Source organism: Ischnura elegans, chromosome 9, assembly GCF_921293095.1.
Source record: "Ischnura elegans chromosome 9, ioIscEleg1.1, whole genome shotgun sequence".
In the NCBI taxonomy this organism is placed as follows: Eukaryota; Metazoa; Arthropoda; class Insecta; order Odonata; family Coenagrionidae; genus Ischnura; species Ischnura elegans.
Window position 1 is genome coordinate 34,777,009 of NC_060254.1, and position 25,744 is coordinate 34,802,752.

The 25,744-nt window shown below is 37.8% G+C and overlaps 2 protein-coding genes across 2 annotated transcripts in view; one reads left to right on the forward strand and one right to left on the reverse strand.

The window, feature by feature from the left end:
* On the reverse strand, positions 1 to 8,234 carry LOC124165248 (F-box only protein 42). Its single transcript, XM_046542567.1, has 8 exons — positions 7,973 to 8,234; positions 7,739 to 7,870; positions 7,445 to 7,656; positions 7,138 to 7,316; positions 5,798 to 5,931; positions 4,794 to 4,933; positions 3,494 to 3,693; positions 1 to 1,365 (listed from the first exon to the last, which is right to left on the reverse strand). Exons 1-8 carry the CDS (start codon positions 8,127 to 8,129, stop codon positions 381 to 383), a joined length of 2,139 nt encoding a protein of 712 aa, XP_046398523.1. The 5' UTR covers positions 8,130 to 8,234; the 3' UTR covers positions 1 to 380.
* Positions 8,235 to 8,339: 105 nt separating this feature from the next.
* Positions 8,340 to 25,744, forward strand: part of LOC124164917 — a 90,983-nt gene continuing 73,578 nt past the window's right edge. The window contains exons 1-2 of the mRNA XM_046542147.1: positions 8,340 to 8,936; positions 9,252 to 9,441. Coding sequence (XP_046398103.1) covers positions 8,838 to 8,936; positions 9,252 to 9,441 — 289 coding nt within the window. The 5' untranslated portion in view covers positions 8,340 to 8,837. The remainder of the gene's footprint in view (positions 8,937 to 9,251; positions 9,442 to 25,744) is intronic.

The following is a 25,744-nucleotide window of genomic DNA, read 5'->3' on the forward strand; positions in this document are numbered from 1 at the left end:
TTGTAAACATCTAACTTTTATTGTAAAAAACAATAGTGAAAGTTGTTGGCACAAAATAATACACCAACATAGGAAGTAAAAAGATTAGGTGTAGAAACCATAGTAAAAGAAGACTTAAAATGTAACTGAGAGCTGCTTCAATTCACTGGGAGAACCTCCTTCCAGTTTTGTCTGAGAGGAAACATACTCAAAATGCACATTAACATTAATGTAATATAATCTTGTGTGACAAGAGAATTAATAAAAATAGGGTTGCAGCCGATGTTTCACAAAAATAACTACAACACCTAGATTCTTATTCTTATTGAATCAAAAGCAGGAACACTGAAAAATAAATACGCATTACCTTCAATGTGATAACAGAAAATTTACTGTCCAGCTCATATTACATTGGTGGGAGCCATGATGAAATGGAGAGTGTTTGACACTGTGTTCGCTATGTTTGCTGAAGAGTTGCCGGGACCCGTAGCAAATTCTCCAACACCGGCTCCCCCTCCTCCAGGTGCAGCGGCTCGTCCACCCCTCTGCATAGCTCCCCCTGCCGAGACGTGGGCCGCCACAGATGCGGCATCCTTGCGTATGCCCCCAAACATGATCAATTCACCTTTCCCGGGGACCAAGGTGTACAAAATAGTTTCTTCCGGCCCACAATTTGAATCGTTCATGTCGTTGACACGCTGGACCGGCAACCACATGACGTGCGGATCTTCCTCATCCAGCGCTTTGGAGGTGTCGAGCACATGCAGTGCCATCGCGCGTAGGGGTCGCCGGCGTAGGGGAGGGGGCGGAGTCGGGGCTGGTGAGGCCTGTGGTGGGGTTGGACGCTTGGGTCTAGGCAGATCCCCAGCCTTGGGAGCCTCGTCGTTGGGAAGGCTAGCCCTGCGTGAGAGACTAGAAATCCTCTCCTCCATGCGGCGCAATGACTCCAACCTCTGACGGTGCCTCCCTTGCTGTGCCGAAGGTGATGGCGCAGTTCTGAAGGCTGCCATTGGCTGTGACATTGCACCGCGTTCCTCCGAGGGAAGCCTCAGAGCCGGACTAAAAGGTGACCTGTCTATGGAACACAATGCCCTGTGGACTGGAGCTGGAGAGGAACTGGGCCCTGGTCTTGAGACTGACGCAGGACTTGAGAGAGCTATCGAAGAAGATACAGGTGAACCTGAAGAAGTGGAGGGCAAACTTTCCCTGAGAGACGACTGAGTAGATGGGACTGCTGGTGGATTGGAAGCTGATAGCTGAGCGGTTCCTGAGGTTGATGGTTGAGGTGATAGAGAGCCACTTCCTGCATTGGCGTTCCCACTGTTCTGGTTCCTTAGTTCCTTCCGTAAGGAATTTCCTCTTTCTGGCTGAACATTTCTATCATTTCTGTTGAAAGAAGAACATAAGTAAAAATATTTTATTATAAACTAGTAAGGATATTACCCAGTGAAGTAGGACCTTTGGAACTTGAAATTCAGGGTCACAAAGTAGGATGTTTGATTTTTCTCTTTGAGCTTGCCAAGAGGTACGCCTACATAGCAGGTTGTCCAACCGCAGAAGTTGCATGATGTGACATAACAAATGGTAATGAGAAAAAGATGCTAAGGACACCTCTGATTTGACCGAAAGTAGCACTACAGAGTTTGATAGCATGACATTCATCTATGAAGTAACTTTGATTGAAATCCGTGCTGCCGTATGGAAATGCATAGCAGACAGAGAAAGAGACATCCTCTTTTACATATGTATATATATTAATTTATCTCTAGAGCATGTACTAGTAATCCACTAATACTTAGAGTAATGGGATGTGAGAGTTTACAGGAGAGGAGGAAAAGGAGAAGGCTATATGAGATGCACAAAATAGTGAGAGAGGAAAAAGCATGGGATGAATTTGGGAGGGACATTATTAAACCAAACTTTGTGGGGAAAATAAGATAACCAGATCAAGATAAAGTGCTGATCACAAAGGGCAAATGTAAAGCAATTCTCCCTCTTGAACAGGACCGTATGGGACCAGAATGACCTACCCGTATTTGTCTGAATATAGTCCCCCCTTTTTTTTCCAAAAATGCCAATGGTAAAAGTAAAGAGGGGACTATATTCAGATGCATTTTTATAATTTTTCCTGAAACTGAAGCCTCGAAATTAGGGGGGGACTATATTCCGAGGGGGACTATATTTGGAGAAACACAGTATGTATTTGAGCCCTTCCCAAAGAAGTTTCGTATTTTCAAAAATTGTTTCAAGAAGGAAATTTCAGGGGTTTCTTGCAATTTTTTGAATTCTTTTCATCATATGCTCATGTTATCCCAAGGCTATGGTCTACTTGTAACCATTTAGTAATAATAATTAAGTAATATGAGGTATGTAGAGAAGGAGACCAATAGCTGACATCATCTTCAATGATTACTAAGAATTATGTCTTTGATTTTTTAGTTATCTAGAGAGTTGGTTTATAATAATATGTATTTCATTCCTCAACAGAGTTTTGACATATTTACTGTCTTCCTCAGGGCTGGGAATTTAATTGAGAAATTGGGAAACAAAAATCAACCATTGAGCAAGGCTTTGAGTATCACCGAAAACTTTTTTCTTGTTATTAACTGGAAAAACACGATTTACAACTGTATTACTTCTTCCATGAGAACCCGAGGATATGATGAATTAGAGAAATAATTTAACTTGCTGCCTTGGCTCACGGAGTCCAGCAAAGCCATCAGATTCAATTATGTATGAGGTTTACATAGACTTAATAGCAACTTTCCATCTTTGTAGAATCTGAGTTTTTCCCGGCGTATGCTCTGCAGGAATATTTCTCCGGTTTCCCACCGGGTGTCGTATCGGGTTGTAGTTCCCAACGTTTCCATGACTAAGTCCGTCATCGTCATCAGGGATTAAATCTTCGATTCTTTCCATCTTTGATTCCCCTGACCTTCGGTCCGAATTTTAAAAATTTCCCTCACTTTAAATCAATGGCAATGCAGTCCTAGATAAGGATTTTATATTCAAATGCAACAAGGAATATTGTGAAACCAACTCCATACACACCAGGAATGTAACATATTCCAGTTGTAATTAAAAAAAAACAAAATGTAAAATCTAAGCAGACTTTGTTTAAAATTCCGACATTACTAATCACACAAATCATAAAAAAATGAAACTTTTCCTAAGCTTGTCATAATTGCTGCAATATGACCACATCTACACTAATTGCACTAATTTTTACAACCTCATCAGCAGCTAACTTGTCCACTTGCCCTTCAGGCCAGCCAAAATTTGCTCCAGTGACCTCTTCTCTCTTTTGAAATGAAAAAAAAGCAAAAAGCTGACCTCTGCACTTAAATGAAGCAAAGCTCCACGTTCAACTACTATTTTCACCTTCGAGTTGTGCCTCTGATAAATTTTCTCTAAATCCCAATTTAAAATCCCAATTCTATTTCCCTGACTGGTATGAACTCTGTTAGATACATAACTTCCTATCTAGGTGTCAGGGATGAATTTTCATAATTACCTTTGATTGTTTGGCACCGATTCTTCTTCTTCCATGGCCTCCTCTGCTCTCGGGGGCACCCATATATTTGAGGTTTGAAGTCTCAACATTTGAGATGCACCAGAGCCAATACGCACTTCAGGTGACCTTGCAGCAGTAGCAGGTGAGGAAGGTAATGGCACTGCTGGGTTGCGACTCAAAACAACCACATTCTGACCCACCTAGAAAATAATAATAATAATATTTATTTATCACCGTTGGCAAAATACAATGCATGGCTACGTCAAGATTTGCATACAAAAAAAAAAATGCAATATAAAAGTACAAAAGACATTACGAGATGCGTAAAGGGAAAGAGGAAAGGGTAAACCATACAAAAACACATTACAATATCATACGTTTTTATAAAAGTCTTCAAGGTATTCAGAGACTCTGTAATAGCACTTTCTGAATAGGAGATTTTTAACCCTCCATTTAAACAAAGCAGGTGAAGAGACGGATTTAATTTCCTCTGGGATGTGATTAAAAATTGCAGAGGCAGGGGCCTTTCAGGCAGAGAGAACTTGAGTATTGCTGAGTGTGTATATTATTTCTAGTGTGGTAGTTTTCTAGTAGTAGTCTAAAAAAAAAACTAGAAAACAGTAAAAGCTCAACTAATATGCCGTAAACCAAAGACAAAGTATCCTGAATGAAACATTGCAAAAATGTCACGTTGTTGGTGCCTACATTAAAATATGAAAAGTGAAAAAATTTACCTTCAACAACAGTTTTCTCTCTCAAAGGATTACAGCAAGCAGCAGTACATATAGCTATACCACTGAGGACTTCAGGTAGAATATCTATACATTTCATAATTCATTACTAAACCACCAGAACTCACTGGCAGATTTTCTTCCAAGAAACAACCTCCCAATGCAGAGAATGTTATATCTTTCTGCAATGGTTGATTCTAAGACTTCGGAACTGTGGGTCTTTTAGTAATAATAGTACATAAGATATCTTACTGCAGTTCACAATTTTGTTCTGAACAGTATTTTCCCATTGCTTATTATTCTGCTTTGGGACAGAAACCATTGCAGGAAGAGAAAAATTGTGCTTGGGGGTTCCATTACATAGTCATACTTTGTACACTGAAAAGACACTAGAGTTTTATGAATTCTATGGGACGTCTATGATACTAGCTGGCTTTTTGAAAGACATTTTTGTCATCTAAGTTATCAGGCTCATAACCTAATAATTTTCTAATCTGCACTTTCTTCTGATATAAGCCTCTTTATCCATATCCAACTACAATGCATGAAAGCAATTACGCCTTCCTTACTTTGCATGCTGGATGACACCACATGTGAGCAGCTGCCCTTTCAGGATGCTTGACTTTCAGTTCCTTCCACGACCACAGAGGACCCGACATGGTCAAAAGCCACACATCACTGAAAACCATATTTGGCCCACCACAACCACCTGTTCAAAGAAACACAAGCATTCAAGATAGAAACTTAAAACATGAAATAGGCCAGAAAGTTTTTGTTCAATTTTTGAACTCTGAAGGCTCAGTTATTAATATTTAAAAGATTTTGCTTTGATCTACCTAATGGAAAACGAAAATGAGGGTACGAGATTATTTGGCTTGAATTTGTGTGTCCATCAATCACATTGCTCTGTTAATTTCTCCAAGACATAATATATTTACCATGAGTATGAAATAAGGTCATGCAAGGCAACTCAAGTTACTTGGATATTTTTATTGTGAATTTGCATCACCCACTATTTCCCACACCTCAAAGTCAATTGTGCTTTTATATGATGAATCTTGCACAAATTGTGGCATGGCAGCAGAAGAGCTACCTAAAAGTAATCGATGCACAAAACTTAGTCATGAAAAATACAATTGATGAGCATTGTCAGTGCAGTACATGCTAATCAGTTCTAGCATAATAGTTTCTTATCATTTCAATGATAGAATCGGGTCACCTTGTTGCCTTTTGATTATTAATAGAATTGAGCACACAAAAGAAAAAAAAGAGTAAATATGATGCACTTCCACGAGTATCAGAAAGTGGGACAAACTATTACGACTGGTAAAAAATTAATGAAAAATGAAAAAGCAGGAGCAATTTCCACAATTTTAAATTTATTGGTACTACCTGATGATGCTGTAAAGCGAAAGCGGTAGAACCAATAAATTTAAAATAGAGGAAATTGCTCCTGCTTTTTCATTTTTCATTATGTCACGTTTCCACTCCATCACGCCTGAAACCTCAGGTTATATTGGTAAAAAATTGACCATAAAACATATGTACTGAAATAAGCATAAAAATAACTTGCCAATTATGAGGAGGTGATCTTCATCCAATGAAATTTGGGACTGCCCATACCTGGCATATGGTTTTGGACCAGGAGAAACGACTTGCTTATGCCAAGAGGAATTCTCCAGGTCAAAAACCCACACATCATTGGAGCTGAAATAACAAAAGACATTTATACATACAATCACAACACGCATTAAGTTAAGGCCCTTTGTACATTATTTTACTGCCATGTCTACTGCTGTTATGAATTAGTCGCCTGAGAGCTCGGCAGTCAGGGTCAGGGGTTCGAAAACAGTGTATTGTAGTGTATTAATACAAGCTTTTTCAATGTAAGTGTTATGTGTGTATTAATATGAATAAGTCTTTTGATATAAGTGTTATTAACGAGTGTTATTCATAAATAAACCTTCTTCATAGCATAAATATGGTTTGCAATTTCAACTACCGCATCTCCAAAAATAGCTTATGGAGGTATTATATTTTAGTAGAGGGGAAAGGGAGGGAGGCAGCTGGTATCACTAGAGGGGGCAGCAAACTGATCTTTGAACCCTCAGAAAGAACTCCTAGTTCCAACCAAGGGTTTAACCATGGGGTCATTCACTCAGAATTGAAATCACAATTCATTAATAGAATGCAGTAGATGGAAGGGAAAGATGAGTTATGAAGAAAAAATAATATTCCCCATTCTACTATTCTCTCCTAATTTTAACCCTTGGGCTGCAGGAGTTTGCGATTTCAGCTACCAGCCTGTGCGGTAGAGAAGCAAGAAATATTTTTCCCATCTAGCCTAGCAAAGTGTTGCAGGTTGTGATCCCTCACTGTTCGAGGTGACCCTTCCTTCTTTCTTACCAGGGGATAGGCCTACATTTGGGTCGTAGGCAAAAACATTTTGAACCAATTAGGAGTCATCCATTAATTACGTGAGGCATTTGAGGTGAAACAGATTCTAACCCACTCTCACATGGGGGAGAAGAGGGGTACTACCAAGTATCAGTTAATTTTTTCCCGCAAGAAACAGGGTAAAATATGATTCTAGACCTTAGCAGTCTTTAATACTAGTTTTAACTAATATTAAATAAAAATAATTGAATAATTTGTTCTTATTTTTAATAAATCCAATGCAACGAAGAGTAGATTAACGTATTTACACTGAAACTAAGCATTTTGAACCATCTCACGTGAGATTTGAGGGAGGGGGCCGATCCAAATCTCTTGATGTTTCATTGAGGGGGAAAGATAAGGGGTCCAAAAATCGCCAAAAAGCACCTCACATAATTAATAGATACCCCCTTACACACAATGACACATTGATAAGATAATGCAGTTGCTTTCATTAATTCTGAAAAAAAAACTTACTTGGCATATTGACCATGCCCTCCTTGCATTTGTAAGCCTCCAAAAATGACCATACAATCCCTATGGACAGAAGCGGAATGACCGGCTGTAGGAGGAGGAGAATTGGAGGGAGTGGTGTGTATAACCCATCGGTTAGATTCCATCGAGTAAAGATGAAGCTCATTGAAGAGGCGCCAAGCCTGAAATAAGAATAATGAGATATATCTTAGGATTAACTATACGCCCAAAATGGCCACAAAAGTAATCAATCTTAAGAAATGTCATAACATATCCAATAAAACGCTTATTTAAGCTGGGATAACTTTACCTGGTGAAGCGGATAGGGAGAAGGATGCGTCCAACCACCAAAGAGAACTAGGTTGTCTCGATGGATGACAAGTGATGCACATGCCTTGGGGGAAGGGTAGGAACCCATCGAAAGTGGCCGTACCCATTGCCTGCGGGTAAGGTCTAGCCTCCACAAGTCATTGAACGTAGTACTAGTCGAAGTGCATCCTCCGAATACGTACATGGAATTCCCTGCCAAATAAGTAGGTGATAATTGTCTTACTATTACTAACCGAGGACATGACAAATATAGTCGACTCTAAATGAGATATACCGTAGCAACAGGCCGAGTGGGAATAACGTTTTGTTATTGTAGGGGCCATGTCCAATGGCCGAATATGCTGCCACTTAACATTGTTCTCAGCTATAGCACGATACAAATTGTATATCTTGAATCTGATCACACCTGAAAAGTACATACATTAAACGATATGCAAATTTTCATGGAAATAAGATAACTATATGAATTAATGAGAGAAAGGAATGAATGAATTCCATTTAAACTCACTCAAAACACTCCTATGCCATCTCTTGCACACCAATTTACATTCTTCTAAATCCTTATAGGATGAAGTTAAACTAATAATGTACTCTAACACCTCATCCGGCAGGTCGTTGATAGACCTCCGGGAATTTCCCTGAATCAAAGGATTTTCCGAGTCCATTGTTTGTTGTAGTTACTAACACTATACAGCACAATTTACAGAAAATAATTTGAATCCATCCATGTTTACATTTCTTTCTATTTCCTTCACACACTGCTTCGTCGATGGTCGCTCACTCTGGCAGATGTTCGAGGAAAATCATCCAAAATGAAAGTCGTAATAGTGGGTCGCTGGGCTGGCCAATGAAAATGCCCTAAAGAATTCAGTCAGCGAAAGGCATTTTATTCGTCTGCTTCGGGAGAGTGTAGGGAAACTTGTTTTGAGTGTGTTTAAGTGTTTATATGTTTCTTGCAATGAGGCAAAACAAAAAATCAAGGATAATGATGTATTAATATCACTAGTTCTGTCTAGTTAATTCCCAATCTCTGTGAAGACATGTGCTAGAACTGCGGCAAAATTTCAAAAACCGGTAAACACATGACAAGAGAGCACCGCACCTTAAATTTTTAGTGTTCTACATTTATTGTGGGAGTGATTGTGTGACTCAACGGTCTGTTTTAGCAAAAGTTTTAAGTGTACGAAAGCCCTATTGGTTGTTCTAATTCACTTTGCATCCAGAATAAATTCTGTGGGACACAGTGCTTTATTATTCAGACATGGTACCGACACCCTTTTTTTGGCGGAATATATGTGAAAATGGAAATTAGTTTATATAGTGGGAACATAATCGGCTGTATTGCATAACTATTAAACTATTTTGATTCAGTTATGTCCCTACTTAGTGAATTGAACAGCCAGCTTATACGATTCCCAGCAATGAGGAACATTCCAATTCCAAGAAATTTGCAGCTGTCCGTTCCTCAAAAGGCAAGTTCAGAAGTCCTTACACATTTCCTGTAATGATTTAAATGTGTTGACAAATTAGCATAATCATGTATGATGTGGAGTTCAAGGATGAGGCCAGGAAGATATGTTAATGTAGTTACTAATGCCATGTGAATGTTGTATTAGCATCCTGCACGCATAAATAGTAATTAGTGAGTTATCTTACTCTATTATCTTAGTTAAACTGCAAAATGGAGAGTAATTAAATTGCTGGGCTATTTATATTTAACCATATGCTCCCTGCTGGAGTGTATTGATAAATGGAATCTTCTTCTCTGTTTCATGGCTCATCTTCAGGTGACTGTTGTGTCAGTAACAGTTGGACTAGCTCTGCTCGGTTTCTTGGCGCGCTACTTCAGGAGGAAAAGGCATGCTGTAGGTTGCCCTCCCGAAGGCGAAGGCTCGAGTGAATTTAGCCGTGGACCTCGTAGAAGAGACAGGGATTCCAGAAAAGCGTCAGCATGCAAAGGCAGAAGTCCAAATGGCGGTGAGTGTGATGTTTATTATTTTTTCTTTGGCTTTTTTTCAAGATTAGTTGCTATCATGAGCTGTGTGTTGTTTATAGCTGTTAAGGGACTCAAATTTTGCTTGATGCTAACATGCAATACATTATGTCTCACTGTAGTTATCATGAAGTTCAGTTGTATGGTAAAGCTAGGTCTTGGGTTAACTTTGCCACACATTTGAATGTATACACTCAGCCATAGTTATTATGGTAATCCTAAAGCTTACTACCTGCATCATTGTATCTGATATACTCTCAACATATTTACGTTATTGTGTCCTGGGAACTGGGTTACTGAATCCATGTTGTCAAAATTTTGTTGAAATGCTAACATCTTATCGACTCAACCTTCCTAGACGTCCTCATGTGTACCTTATGATTCCTAGTGACATGTGGATGGTGTTCTAATCAATGTTTAGAAGCCTCTGCTGAGCTGGAGAGATGTTACAGTTTCCTTAAAATGTTGGTTTCATTCACCTTTTCCATGCCTAAATCTTACCTATAACGTGAACAACCATGGCTTGCCCCCCCCTCTAGTTTTGATCCTAGGTACGTCCTTGTATGCTCCATACTTTTGTAAATTGTTACTATCACAGGCCAAATATATTTTTATTTACTACATACTTATCTCTATATTGTAGAAATAAGTTCCACAATTTCTATAGCACCTTTATTTAACTGCAATGAAATTTTTAATTACCTCTAATTGAGCATGTGTATGTAATTTCCCTTATGCTTCCAATGCTATCCTACTGACTGTGAGATGTGTTTTTATGTAACTTTTCTCCGTCGATTAGGTGGTTAGATAGTTTTGCAAGAATTATCCATAAATTTCTCCATGGTATAATCACCACATGTCAATTGACTTAAATTTTGACACTTGTCTCTTCTTGTTTTACTTGTTTGCCCTCAATTCCTTTGCATGCAAGTAGCTGTTTAAAATTCGTCATGATTTTGTTGAACTTGTACAGCATAATAGCAAATAGCATAATTTTGCTCATGACCCTTAAATTTGAATGAAACTTTGTTTCATAGACAAAGAAATAAGCAATGAAATAGTGCTGTTTGAATATTTTCCTATTCATTCCGGAGGAATAGAAGATCCATTAGCAGAATAATGAGCGACTGTATGGCAAAGTTTCAGAATGAACATGAGAGTTGCAGAGAGGCATTTTCCTTTTACTGCTAAAATAACCCATACTTAACTAATTTTTTGTTGTAAATGTTTCATTAACTATGAGTAAGCTTGTTGTTCAGATAAACATCTTGTTTTGAATGGAGAGATATTTTTCCATCCCTATCCTCTTCAAAATTTAATCTTTGTGGTATGCTTATCTCGTAATGTGAAAAAAATTGCTATCTTTCATTTCCAACACACTTTTCTCATATAAAGTTACCTCCCTATTCCTTCATGTATGTTGTGTCTGTCCTAATGTACTCAGGATTTGAGCTAATCCCAGAATATGCCTTATTGAACATCCTATTTCTGACTCCTGCCAGCTTCTGTTCCAGATCACTGCATTTGCTTTTTAGATAAGGGCAAATCTCATCCTCATATTATTTTCCTTCAAATCTGATATTGACTTTTCCACACAGTCTTACTTTCTTCTGTGATGCAACCACCTACAAAGTTTTTTCTTCCACTGCACAGGCTGCCGGCATGTGTAGAGTTTTGGGAAGGACAGGGGTGGCCTGGCCCCCTCAAATTAGATGGTAAATTGTTTGAAAAAAGTACAAAACCTCTACATTCAAAACAATGAATACAAAAACATCAAAAGTGTAAATAAATTTTAGCCTGAGATAGTACCTAAAATCAGTGGTGCCGACTCCATGGGGGCGGAGGGTGCCTGAGCCCCACAAAAATTCGTTATGGGTGTGAGGAAAAAATGTGTCAGGCTTGTCGATTTTCCCCAGTGTGTCCAGATATCGATATTTAGGTTATCAGGGTTCTATTGTTGATCATATGACTCTTCTAAAATGCTTAAAAAAAACTTAAAACTCACTACTTATAAAATTTCCCAGGGTAAGACCCCCGGTTTGGACCCCCCCAATATTTTTTGTAAATTGGCATCACTGCCTAAAATGCTGTTTTCGGTTGCTAATTTTATCAAATTTTCCATGAACCTGTTGGGGCTTTGGAATCCTCCCCTACTGGAGGATTTTCCATAGCACTTTAACCCCAGGCAGGATTGCTGCCCCTCCCACCGTACATAAAACTCTAAACTTTGCCCATGGCAGCCAGACGTCCTTCTTTCTCTATATAAAACCCTCAACTGTTCACTGGAATTTGTAATTTCCTGAAGTTTATCTTTCAACTTAATCTCTCATTAACATTAGAGATTCTGCCTCATCATTCTTCTGGTGCAATTTCTCCATTTCTTGCTCAAGCTCACACTGTTGAGAGCTGACTTTTTCATTTTTTGGGTAATAATTTCTCAATAGTTCTCAATGTGTTGTGCCTTACCCATAAGATAAGTGGATTTTACTACTTGTTCATTGCTTATTTTACAGTTTATTATTGAACTCATTTTTTCTAAATGTATCTATTTATTATTTTATGTTCTCAGTACAAGATTTTTACATTGACGATTACTTTTAGATGACAATTTTTACATTTTATGGCATTTTTTAGGTGAGCCTTGCAAATGATTTTTTCCAATTTACTTTTACAATTTATTCAAAAAGTCACAAGAAATATTGAAGGGTTAAGCTCAGAAAGTTTGTGAGGCGTGGTAACGTAGGGGGTAGACAGCCTTTTACTGACTAAAGGGTCCTGGGTTCAGCAACAGCAATTCTTGTTTTTTCATTATATCTCTATAATTAAGTTGGAAATTATTTCAATGTGTTTTACTATCTTTGAAACATAATCATACAATTCATCCCATGTAGTCAAGGGTGGATCCAGGATTTTTTTCTGGGGGGGTATAAGGGTTTGACAGGCGAATAATCCTCTCATACTTGAAATTAAAAAAAATACAGTAATGTCTTTACAAAATATTCTCTTTATTTTAATATGAAATTAATGATTGAGGCAGTGTAAAACCACAAAACTAAACGAACCTAATGATAACCGTAATAAAAATTTTGTCTATTTTTTGTGCTTGGGGGGGGGGGGGGGGGGCATGGTACCCATCCATTACCACATGATGTGGATTAACTTTCCCCCCCTGTGCCCCCTGCCCCCACCTCCCTAAATCCACCTATGCATGTGGTGCTTGAGTGGAAAGTTAATCCACATCATGTGGTAATGGATGGGTAGAAATAAAATGGATAAAATATCTTAATTATCATGAGATGGCCTTTATTAATTTTGTTTTTACCATATTATTTGTGAGTTCCGTGGATTGATGAGATAAAATTTCCTTCTTGAATAATTTGAACAAATATTATTATTATTAAAAATGTAAAATTTTGTTAGTTTCTCATTTTACATATTACAGTTTTAATGGAGCTGAAATGCATGCAATGCAACTTATGGAAGTTCATGACTTTTTATAATTATCCTTACATGTCTCCTGGCTGTAGTTAATTTTGATTTTCAATTTTTTCTAAATGTAAAAAAAAGATGGTTTGTTAGCCTACATGATGCCTCATTTTTGCCTTAAATGAGTTTGTAAAGTAACATATGAATATTTTTTAGAGAAGTAAAGTAGTCTTCATTGATCTGTCTCTACTGTGAGGTAATTTTTTAATAAATATCTTGGAACCTTGTCTTCGGCCAGTATATCGTTTCTTGATAACAATGTGGTGCTTTGTGTATTTATTTTATCAGATGTTAACATGTTATTGTGTGAGAAATTTTCTTATTATGTAGTGTTTTTGGTGTGTCAACCCATTTCCTCGAATAGACAAAAATGTAATGTTTACATACGAATTGGCCCTCTATTATATAACCTGAAAATCATCAGGTATCTTTATTGCTATTTTCTATTGAATTTAAAATTTTATATTAATTTTCTGTCATAAATAAAATGGTTATAATGATTATTATGGTACATTTAATGTACTTCCCTTGCCAAAAATCTGTATAATGGGGTGCAAAATTTGCTGGCAATTAAAAATTAATTTTAAGTATAAGTTTTATAAAAATAGTAAAATTACGGGCAAGGGTAGGCTCTCTGTCCACTAAATGAAAATTCAAAATCTTCTCACATTAGATTTTCTCGTCATTCATTCCTGGAGCTAGCCGACACAGTAACGCCTTTTTTTACGGTTGAGAACCCTTCCTATTCCGGTAACTGTTTTGGTTTCGAGAGTAGAAAAAATTTTTCTCCTGGGATTAGGAGTGAAATGCTTGTCTGCGCTTTTGTTCAAGGTCCACTGAACCGAAAGAGTTGTATCTTTTCTTACGTGGTGCAAAGCGGGTTTGGAGAATCGATACTCTGTTCAGAGTGGAAAGTTTCGTCCCTTGCGTGACTTTGCGAGAAGTTTTTCCCATGGTATAGTGGCGATGATCATCGTCTTTGAAATTTGTGTAACCGAAACTCTCATACTTGGCCGTATACGATCGCGCGTGATAAATTTTTGCTATCTACTTCTCTGTGGTGAACGAGTTGTCTGTTCTAAAGAATAGGCTATTATGTTTGTCTTTTAGACCTGTGCGATGTTAAAAATTCAATGTCGAAGTACGGTAATTTTTGAATATTGATTTTTGCTGTTTCCAATAACTATAACGTAAGAATAATATTTGATGTTTTCCCGTCGAATTATGTGGGTAAACTTTTATCGGGATTCCCACCGGGTTAACAACTCCATTTTTTCCGACGTTTCGAACTCCGACTCAGGGTCATCCTAAGGGCTACTGAGGAAAATTTGTTTAGGTCCTATTAGGCCCGAAATAAATATCACGATATCAGCTAATTCACGGTGACGCATCACCGGATAAAAATTCGCAGCCCAATGAAACATCGCCGTATCTAAATATGGTGATATCGTACATGTATTGGGTGATGTATCGTGATACATTATCAGGCGGCAATAATTTATCGGGATGAATACTTTTCGATTTTTTATCGTGATATTTGTAAAGGGTAATGTCATGATAGAAGATAATATTTACGTGTAATAGAAGCACATATATATGCAAAAGAGAGGGTAATATTTTTATTTTCTTAATCGGGAGATACAGGTATATCACGATTTTTATCGGTCAACCTTGCATCGCCAATACTCAGTGTCGTGATCCCGATATTTTAAAATATCGTGATATTTTCCGATGTTTCGGTACATCGCGCGGGCATGACGATGTTTCGATAAATCGAGCAGGCTCGCGCGTGGCCCGAGATACTTCAGAGCCGCCGATTCATTGCCTTTCTCCTAACTTCCCCTCTGTTACCACCCCATATTATTGTTCTTGCCGGGCTACGAGGAGTGATTCACGTATGTATTGATAAGCTCAAACTTTTCGGAATTGGTACATTATTTGTATATTTAATCATCGTCCTGGAGTGCAGATATTGATAATTTTAAAATGCAATGGTTTGCCAACATTTCAGTACATAAAGTTTTACTCCTTCATCAGAGCTTGGAATGTAAAGGAGTACATAATTTTGATGCTTAATATGATGAATATGATAAATAGCATGAAAGGTTATAACTATGTTATTACAATGATAAAATAAAGAATATAACCTGTTGTTATTTTTATGTCAAAATTCTCGTCTCTTCTTTTTAATTTTATAACTGACTTTTTTATTTATTTTAATACTTATAAAACATTATTATAACCTTTTATGGTATTGAAGTATCAAACTTTTTCACTAATTTCAATTCCTACTCCTGATGAAGGTGCATAAATATGCCGAAATATTGACAAAAAATTTCATTGAAATTTTATCAATACCTACACTCCATGACACTGATTTAATATTTAATATACATGATGGAGAAAAATTATGTCACGAAATTTTAACCTTGGATAGCTAATGATAGTGGGAACCAATGTTAAAATGACGTTTTGGTTGAAAACGCAACATTTTGAACTACAGAAACTTTCAGCAAAGCGCTCCGATTGGCCTCGAGTTTGCCCTGTCCTCCGGATGCCCTGGACAACTCATGCCTTCGAATTGGAGATCGCGATGAATCCAGTTTTTTTAAATTTTAATTAGTCTTTCGCAATAAGTAAGCATTTTTATGTTCTTGCCTCTGCCAATTTTTATTTCATTGCCCATGGTGAACAGCCAGTGATTTTTCGGTCATTTTCACTTGAGAAATTCTCACTGCTTCTTTTGTCCCCACTACTTTTTTATTTATTATCTCTTTTCTGCAATGCACCTATGTTTTCCACCAGCGTTGAATAGTTGAGAAATTTTAATTTACCTGCAAAATTTAATGATGAAACGATCAGAATTTTAATGTATTTTTTTCGCAAGATTAAAATATGACGATTAGCTTGCCAGCACCGGGACTTATTTGGCTGAATTTTGCTTACTACATGCTTGTATCTTGCGGCAAAATACATTTGCCGTCAAAAAAGTTATCGACTGTGACTTGATTAGGCACAGCGGAAGGGACGTATGTATGTAGGCCGGGTTACATTGACGGTTTTCGATCACCAAGGAACGGACATCGAAGAATATAAGAGAAGAAATACCAAATAGTCAAAAGATTATATGTTAGGAGAAGAGAGTGGATTGCTCCGTCCAAACAAACTTGGTATTGATGACCCGTGATGATTAGACTTTTCAGTGACGTTAAAACCCGTATCTTATACCTTCTGTTAAATGGGGAATCAAATTTTGACCTTTGGGCAGAGTTAGTGGTCTTTCAGTAGATTTGTATAGCCATTGTTATCTGTGGGATATCACTGCTTGCGAGAAACAATAAGCCTCCTTTTATATTGGTCAGTGAGACACAGTTCAAATAATGGTCAGAGATTTTGATCCATTTCTGTGCTTGGGTATTTTATTTCCTCGAACTGAAGTCCACTATAGCGTTTAGTGAAAATAATGTGACGGTGTGCGTGAATTTTAATCAATATACCTAAAATTATTATTTACTGTATAAATGCAATGTAATTGTAGTTAATAATTTGATCAATAATTTTTTGCTGATATTTAACCGTAGTGTTCTTTTAGACTTTTGAGTAGAAGTTTTTTCTTTTAACTATGTTTAATGATTTTTTTCTTCTAATACTTGCATAAACACTAAATAATCTCATGTAATCAATCTCTGAATTTGCAGAAACTTAGTTTTCCTAATCTAACAATAAGAGTATTCATCTAGGTGCTGTAGTAGTAGTAGTTCATGTACAGTTTTCAAGAACTTTTACATGAAAATATTGGTATAAAAGTAGGGATATAAATAATTACAAATCACGAGATTTCTCTCGTAACAATTATAAGAATACATGTTCCTATTTAACTCATTAGCGGTAACTCATATATGTGTAATTTAATTCGTATTTTTTATCCCATTCCAATTTGGTTCATAGATACAATGCAGTATAAAAATTGTTATCACAGATCGTGTAAAGTCATGCAACACTTGTGTAATGATCTGAATCATGTATATTTAATTATTTTCTCACCACCGGAAACAGCGCTGATCGGCCTTTACATTGGGGTTTTTGATAACATGTAACTATCAAACATCCACCCTAAAAATCTATGCTCTGGAAGAGGATAACTCACCCAGGCGGTAATCGAACCCGCGAACTTTGGTTCGGCAGGCGAGGACTTACACCCGCCGCCACCGAGGCCGGCTACATAATATGCATACATATTATGGGAATCAAATTACAATATTGTGGTTTCCTATTATTTTTTATTGCCTAAATCGAAAGATTATTACTCCGGGAGTACGTATTTCACGCTTTTAGATTTTTAAATGACGATGTCTATTTTTCGCGATTAAATGAAAAGTGAAAATTTTCAAGCGCGCGAAAACGCGACGGCTAAGTATGAATGCTGGGATAAGCCCGTGTGACGACATTCTGGTCCTCGCTGCCGCCGCGTGAGGTGACCTTGGGGCGAGGATATGTGCTCCGCTGCGATGCTGGCTGCTAGCAGGTAGCAGAGTACCCTGCTAGCTGGTAGCGCTTGGATTAAATAAGGATTATTAATACCCTATCAAACGAAGGAAACTTTCCAAACTTAGGTAATTATAATGGGTGATTATTAAGAGATGTTTCCCTGAGCTCTGTGCCTCATGCATGCATTGGTAATCTCAGACGATTAAAACTCCTATCTACTCGTAGGGAAACTAATTGTAAGTCCCTGTAACGTCACGTAGAGTGGCATCGCATAGGCGCCAATCTGGCCTTTTTCAAATGAGTATTAAAAATTGACCATTGCCATTCGTCTAAACTGGGGTTTCTAAAACCAAATAATTTGTATATTATGAATACACTAATGGTGGGTAACGAATCGCAATCAATGCTTTTCGTTTTCTTTGATCAAGGAAACTACCCTATTCATAGAATTTCGTTAATACATATTTTCCTCAGTATCCCATGCATGATTGCATTTAGGGCATTCTAATTCATATGGCTTTCTGTAGAGGGGTTGAGTACGTGTGTTGAATTGTGTATGGTAATGAATCGCAGTAGGCTGCAATTGAGAGGATGCGGGGTAATTGGCGGCCTGGCAGAGGAATAATGGCTGGATGTGTTGTTGGTGTGACGGCCTTGGTAGTGAAATTCTATCCCGTGGCACGAGGTTGATTCGATACAGTTGCGGATACTTCTCCGTGCAGGCTCTTTACTCTGGAGATAGTGCATCACTCCCGCTTGACAAATCGTTTTAGGATATTTTTCCCTGTCTTACAACTTGTTTGAAGCATAGTTTAATACCTTGAAATTTTGAGGGCGTATCATCATCATTAGAGATACGTGAAAATCGCAAATGCGATAAATGCCTCATAGATGCGATGTGCGCAAATAAATGCGACATAGATGCGATGACTGGGCTTTTATGATATTTTTACGCAAATTTGCCTTTTCGACGGCAAAATTCGTACATTTTGTGCCGAGCGCAGTTTAAATGCTCCGCCGACACTCACCGCTTAAAAGGATGTGAGCGACTGGCCAGCTGCTAGTTGGCTGGGACTCTACGTGGCCGCGAACTACAAGTGGGCGCGGGCAAGCTACACCTCCGCCACTACTTGTCTTATTCCTTAATTTATTATTCTTCTACAGCTTAGTTGTTTAAAATATTCTGTATTTTGTTATACAACTGTGTTTCACTACATTTTATCGTCATCTACCTCATTATGAAAATAAAAAAATAGATGCTACAAAATGCGATAAACTGTTATTGGAAGTGCGATAAAATAAAAATGAAAGTGCGATGTTCACGTATCTTTAATCATCATTATTAGTCAGTAGTGTTGAGATCGGTTCGGCGCAGCTCTCCATTCCTCTCTCATATCCACCTGCCTTTTCATAGCGACGTATGTATTCTCGTTGAAATTATTTGAGGCCATTGTACGAAATTACTTATCTGCGCAATCTAACATGTGTGCGAAGGTGCTATCAAAATTGCGCCCTGTGAAGCTAGAATGCATGGACGTGAGATGGCAAAATAGCTCCTGTTCTAATTTAATTCGAGCATTCGCGCAGTTTCACGCCATAATGAGAAATTAATGCAGTTCTCTCCTGCGCAAGTACGGCCTTTATAACCTGTCCTATGTAACTCATTCGGGGCCGTCCCTTGCCCTTCTTCCCTTCCACTTGTCCTTCTAAGATTGTTTTCATCACGCAATAATGTCTCACAGTTTGGCCAACTAGGTTGTCCCATTTTCTCCTTGAGGTTTTTGGAAATTTTTCCTTTTCTCCCTCTCTTCTTAGCACTTCCTCATTTTACACACGGTCTTCACACGGTTTCATCCATTTCAGTGGCGTTACTAGGAATATGCTTTGGAGGGGTGGGAGATGGGATGGCCTAGGGTCGCAACCCCTAGGCGATAGGATGTTCGGGAAATTTTTTGAAAAATGACATGCCTAGAAATATATTTTACATTATTTTGTCACTAAAATTATTAACTTTAAGCAGATGCAGTTATTATACCTCAAAACTAGGCAATAGTTTGTAATATTTTTTAACTTCTCTTGGGCTTTGTGGGGGATCTATCCCCTCATCCCCCGATAGTTATGCCACTGATCCATTTTATGTTCTTCATTCTTCTGTAGCATCACATTTCGAATGCTGCCACTCTTGACTTCACATTCCTGTAAACCTTCAAGATTCGCTCCCATGGAAAAACATGCTACATGCGTAGCATCTGATGAATTGTTTCCTTTGCGGGTGTTTACTACGGATAATGTTTAAAATATATTTATAAACCAAGTTTTTAATTCAAATTGTGTAAAGTTCCTTCCTGGAGTGTCAGGGAATATATTAGAGATGTGCGAATAGCATCCGCGAATACTCGAATATCTCGAATACTAGAAAGTATTCGATATTCGAGGTCTCGAATAGTTATGCTAAAGATACCGTCTCGAATACCTCGAATACTTTGAATTTCGCGTCATACACTGTCGCACGCACGTCGTTGGTAGTTGACTCGGAAAAATGTAGAGAACTGTAGTCGTTTTACGCAAGTTGACGAATTACATCAAATTCGAGGATTTGAGGGGTGAAAAGAGTTCGACGAGGGGAACCGAAAATGGTCGGGTGAAAAAATCCGAAAAACCCCGATTCCCCCCACCAGTAGAACCTCAGTGCCGTGGGATGGCAACCTTGGGGCATTTCCCACGATCCGCTATCCCCCTCCATTCAGCACTCGTCTCACCAACTCTGACGCTTTACTCTTCTCCGAAATCAAACAAAAGGACCCAGCTCGCGCAGGGATCGTATTACGAAGACCTTAGCTTTGAAAAAAATATCGAGTTACGAGAACAATAAAAACGTGTTTCACGCCCTCCCCCCTTTTCTCACCCACTGACCATTTTCTGGCTACCTGCATCGAAGTTCCCCATTTCCCGAGGTCAACTGCTGCGTGAGTACCGTGGGATACTTACATTAGCGCATTTCCCAAGATCCGGTATCCCCCTCCATTCAGCACTAGCCCTCCTCTCTGAGGCTTTCCTTTTCTTGGAAATAAAAAAAGGTCACAGCTCGCGCAGGGATCATATTACGAAGACCTTAGCTTCAGAAAAAATACCAAGCTACACGAGAACAATAGAAACGTGTTTCGGGCCCTCCCTTTTCTCCCCCACTGACCTTTTTTTCCTACCAGCTTCGAAGTTTCCCATTTCTGTGGAGGTCAACCGCTGCATGAGTCATCTGTTAGCACAAAAGGTGTCTAACAATGACTTTCGTCAGTTGATACTACACCTTTATTGGATTGAAATATTAGTAGTGTTCGCGTGATTTCAAAAAGAATAAGACCAAACACGACGTATTTCTGAGTTTATTTAAGCATTTTACGTAAAGAAATAAATGTCGAAATACGACGGAGACTTAGCATTCTGGCGAAGGGATATTTTCTCAGGATATTTGGTTTCTCCCCGCAAGCAATTCGAATTCATCTGCTTATCTCGTGAGAAATTCCAAAGATGGACTGAAAATAATTGAAGAACATCCGGTGGAGAAACGCCTGTATTTTGCAAAACGCCTCGGATTGTCCGCTAGCACTTCATAGTCGGAGTGAGGGTAAAGCGAGCTACCTGTTGAAAATAAGAATTTGGATGAAGCCGAGTATTAGATCGGCGTGCCGCAGAAATGGAGTTTGGTACATAAGAATATGTACATCAGACAGAAATCCATCGTAGCAGTGTAAAAGCCGAGACGGCATGCAATAATTTTTCGCGAGGTGGTGTGTCCCCTTAGGATATTTGAAAGAGATGTTAGTTGAATCAACTATAAGCCCAAATTGTCTCCATAATATTAAAATATTCCATTAATCAGCTAAATTCCGGTTTGAATCCTTTAAAGGAAATCTTAATTACTCGCCAAAATCCTGGGTTTCGTGCTGCATAGGCAACCGAGTCAAACATTCCCACATTCATGGTTTTTTTTGTGTATCCCCTTGAAAAACGATAGATCGAGGTTCCACTGTACACCTTTTTATTTATACATTCATCAAGGGAAATAGAAACTTAGTGGGAAATAAGAAGCTTAAAGAAATAATATGCTTTGTGCAAGTCTAGTATTCGAGGTATTCGAATATTCGAGCAATGGTTTAATATTCGAATTCTATATTCGAGTTTGAGAAATCTGCTATTCGACCCATCTCAAGAATATATATTGGGTATTGGCTACAAAATAAAGTTTTTATAATTCTGAACAATACCTAAGTGTAGGTGAATTTATTTATATTAAAACAAAATTAGCCCTGATCAAGGTAAATAAGTCTGCAAAACGTTGGCATTATTCGATAGTGTAAAGTTATTTCCTGACCAACACTCCATGCAAAGGATGCAACATAGTTATTCCATGTTATTTCCTTCACTGTATTTTGCATGGAGACATTGACTCCAGCCCTCTGATTAGAATAGCACATCGTTAAATTTTCGTAGAAGTTACATATATTTTTTTATTTGCTGCGACACATTGAAGGTCGAGAGTTCGATTCCCCCCTCGGTTGGGCTTAATTACCCAGAACATTAACGTATACCATAGATCGTTGTTTCATTTTTGTGGGGATTTTGGTCGATCATAGTATGGACTAAATATTATTTCCCGTGATTTACAAGCTCTCTACACTTTCTATATTACTAAACCAAAGCTTAAATTATTATCTAATGTTGAAATAATGGATTTTTTTATTAGTTGAGTTTTTAAAAATATACAGGGTGTTTCAGGAGGAATCTGCAATACTTCAAGAAGTCATAGGGGAGACAATTTTGAGCTTTTAATCTTCGAGCTTAGTTAAACGAGCTCTTTGAGCGAGTATCAAAAATGTGATTGCGCAACTTCACCCATTGTGAGATGAATTGTTTCAGATAATTATAATCACACATTTTAGCCCATACTTAATTATTTTATGCCCTTAAAAATCCATAGTAATTAATGAAATGTCGAAAAGGGTAGACACCCGAGAAAAACCGTTTTCATGGTAACGACAAAGTGCATAAAAAAAAGTTTGCGTTGCCACAGCTCTGTAACTACTAGTTGGCTCAGTGGCGACCCTATTTTTATGGACAAACAATGCCTAAAATCGTGACCTTAAGCACCTTCTGAAGTATTGCTGATTCCTCATGATACACCCTGTATTATTGAATCTGTTATTATAAATGTGTAATTGGATTTGGGAAATCATTAAGATTAAATTTTATAAAGCAACTAAGTTCAATCGTTATCGTAGTGATGGCAAGAGAAAAAATTGTCTGGGCAGTGGTAGGTATGGTTTCGGGTGACCAATGAGAGTAGTGTTTCTTCTTAGCTCATGTTGGGATGAGCACCTCTCCTCCGTATTTCAACTAATTTTAAGAGCCAGTCGGTGTTTACATGACCATATTTTGCGACCCGACTAGTTCAGCTTGCATTCCTGAGGAAAGGGGGTCAGGTTTATCATTGATGTCGGCATATCAGCCGCGGACCTTTGCGAAGCAGTCGGTAGAGCATCGGTGGTGCTTCTGAAAAGGGTCTCGTTTACGTACTTTCTTGGGGATTCCGTGAATGGATGTTTTCAACTGTGGTCTTTAAATCTATCGGCTGACCTTGGTTCCCTACGACGTTGCTGCCTGTGGCTGGTGGCTGGCATTTCCATTGTTTTGTTACGCTCTTGCGAAGGATGCACAGCCTAGAAAAATTGTTTGTCTAATCAGTTTCTGTTACTTTTTCAGATTTGTTAGTAGTTTCCATCGCACTTCTGGTTGACGATAAAATTTATCGTATTATTCGGTTATCTATTTAATTGTATCGTATCTTTTCAAAGCTTTAACGTGTGTAAGATTAAAATTAAAAAAATAAAAAGAAGAACTTTGTGCTTTCACATTAATATTTATTCACAAATTTACGACCATGGTTTCAGCGTTAGACGTCATCATCATCGCCTAACGTTGAAACCATGGTCGTAAATTTGTGAATAAATATTAATGTGAAATCAAAAAGTTCTTCTTTTTAATTTTTTTTTTAATTTTAATAATGAATCGCTTTCACCAAGTTACGCCTCAAACAATCAAGTGTGTAAGATATAAACGTTAAAACTGTAAAATTGAAATTCATTGGTCGTTGTTCATTGTTCATTTGGAGTTCGTTGAAATTGTTTATTCACTTATCATGTGTTACTTTCGTTTCATAATTTAAAGGTTTGTATGTCTCGATATGGACTGTTTTGTGTTCACAGTATGGTGATTAGATCAACGAAACATTGCAGCTTTTTCTTTTTTTTTGCGAGATGCTCATCGGTCTTTCAAATAGCCGAGGAAAATATCTTAATACACGGGTAGTTATCATCCAACGTTCGACTAAAACTCCAAATTTTCGAAAGCTTGTAACCTTGATTTTTCCACTGCTGCCATCGTGCATGTCTCCTTACCATAATGTGGCATGCACCAGATATAAATCCGAATGAATTTCTTCCTTACTTCTTCGCTTATATTCCCAGCTGTTACGGGTATCCTCTCCCTAAGGAATGCTCCCTTCGCTCGAGAATCCAGACAAGCAATACGCCAACTATTGGCCGAATTCGGAAGTAGAGCTCCGAGGATACCTGAGGAAACCACGTTGACAAATCATTGGTATTTCTGGGAATTTACTGATTTTTCTAATCATATTTCTGGTATTAAGCCTGTCATAACGTCGCAAGTTATATATTTTAAGCATTCATATTCATGTAAAATGCCTTTTCATTTGCCATTTTTTGCTACAATTCATCATATACTGGGACGGAGGTTTGTTTGTTTAATGCACTTGGGGCAACCGACGTATTGCAATTTTTCTTTTCTTGCCTGCTGAGAATAATGTTATTTCTACCGCAGGCATTTATGGTCATTATGAACCCTTTGAGTAATGTCCGTGAGATAGTAGAGGATATTTCAGCTAAAATTTATTAATTCATTGATCTTAACTGCTATTTGTCGTTGCCCGTGGGAATTGAAATACCTCCTCAAAGCCAAGAAAATCTTCTTTGATATTTTCTACTTTAATTATCGCAGTGGCTCGACAACTCATCCTATTGCACCCATGTTATCATCACAGCAATATCCTCGATGCGTCAGCCATGTTGGCATATTACGTCACTGCTTTCAGCGCCGCCATCGGTGATTTGAGTCTCGAATTCATCTCACGAATATTACAAAAGAGGATCCATAAGCCGTCCTCCAATGTGTTATCACCCACCGCGCGTTTAAATGGGTTTACGAAAGTCGCCTCGCGCGTCGATGATCACACAAATTAATCCGAGTTTCACTGGGAAATAAGGTATAATTAGGGTTGTCAATCGGAATTTATATGCATGATGATGTGATACATGATGAAATTCATAACTTGCCAATGATATCCCTCAATTACAAACATTATACTGCAAAATATTTTTTAAAAAGTGGATCGCATTGCACTCATCAACGTGACTCAGGCATTTTTGAAAACCGATTGCAATGCGACCGAAGTAGCAGAAATCATGGGATGATATTGGGCCTCCTCTATGCAGCCCTCTTGATTCTTCTGCTCATTACATTAATATTAATAATATGAAGCCTTTATCATAATTTTTTTCCGGAAAGTTGGCCTCTCATGGGTTTTTAATTTATCAGTAAAAAATGATAACTGTACTCTTAGTAATATCGCACTTGCTATTTTACGGTTATTTCAAATAATAATAATGTTTATTCCTCTTATTCAAAGATTACGAAGTACATATATGCAATACATGAAACAGTAAAGTGGTATATTGGTACCCCGTAGGTTAACCTGAATCATATATTTCCTTAAAGCGGCTGGTGCCAATTTATGAACATTTAAAAAAAATCTAATTGCATCAAACCAATTTGGATATTCATGTATATGATGTGTGCATTACAAGAGTGGATTAATGAAAAGAAAATTCAAGAATTATAAATTACAACAATGCAAATGCAAAATAAATCATGAATTTTAAAGAAGAAAATAAATAAAATGAGAAAACTTGTAGTGATAATAACTTTTAACAACGAAAATACTGAATAACTAACAAATTAAAGTTATCAAGGTTACACAACTTAAAAAAAATCTCTTGGGATAGGAGCCATAGTTTTAATTTAGCCAGAAATAAAGCCTTGGAGTTTTGACGCAAGCTCAACCGGGAGGGAACAGAACAATTTCGGTGCAAGGAGAGTGTATGTATGTTTGAAGGCTTCATTTTTGGGCGTAGGTATAACAGTTACTAAGCCTAAAAGAGACATGTCTTTTTTCTAAGCTAT

Bases quoted from the DNA above. Each gene is read 5' to 3' on its own strand.
- LOC124165248 (XM_046542567.1), bottom strand. From the start codon at position 8,129: ATGGACTCGGAAAATCCTTTGATTCAGGGAAATTCCCGGAGGTCTATC. The intron at 7,657-7,738 runs GTATATCTCATT...CTTATTTGGCAG, and splicing joins CCACTCGGCCTGTTGCTACG to GGAATTCCATGTACGTATTC. The intron at 5,932-7,137 runs GTAAGTTTTTTT...TTGTTATTTCAG, and splicing joins GGGCATGGTCAATATGCCAA to CTCCAATGATGTGTGGGTTT.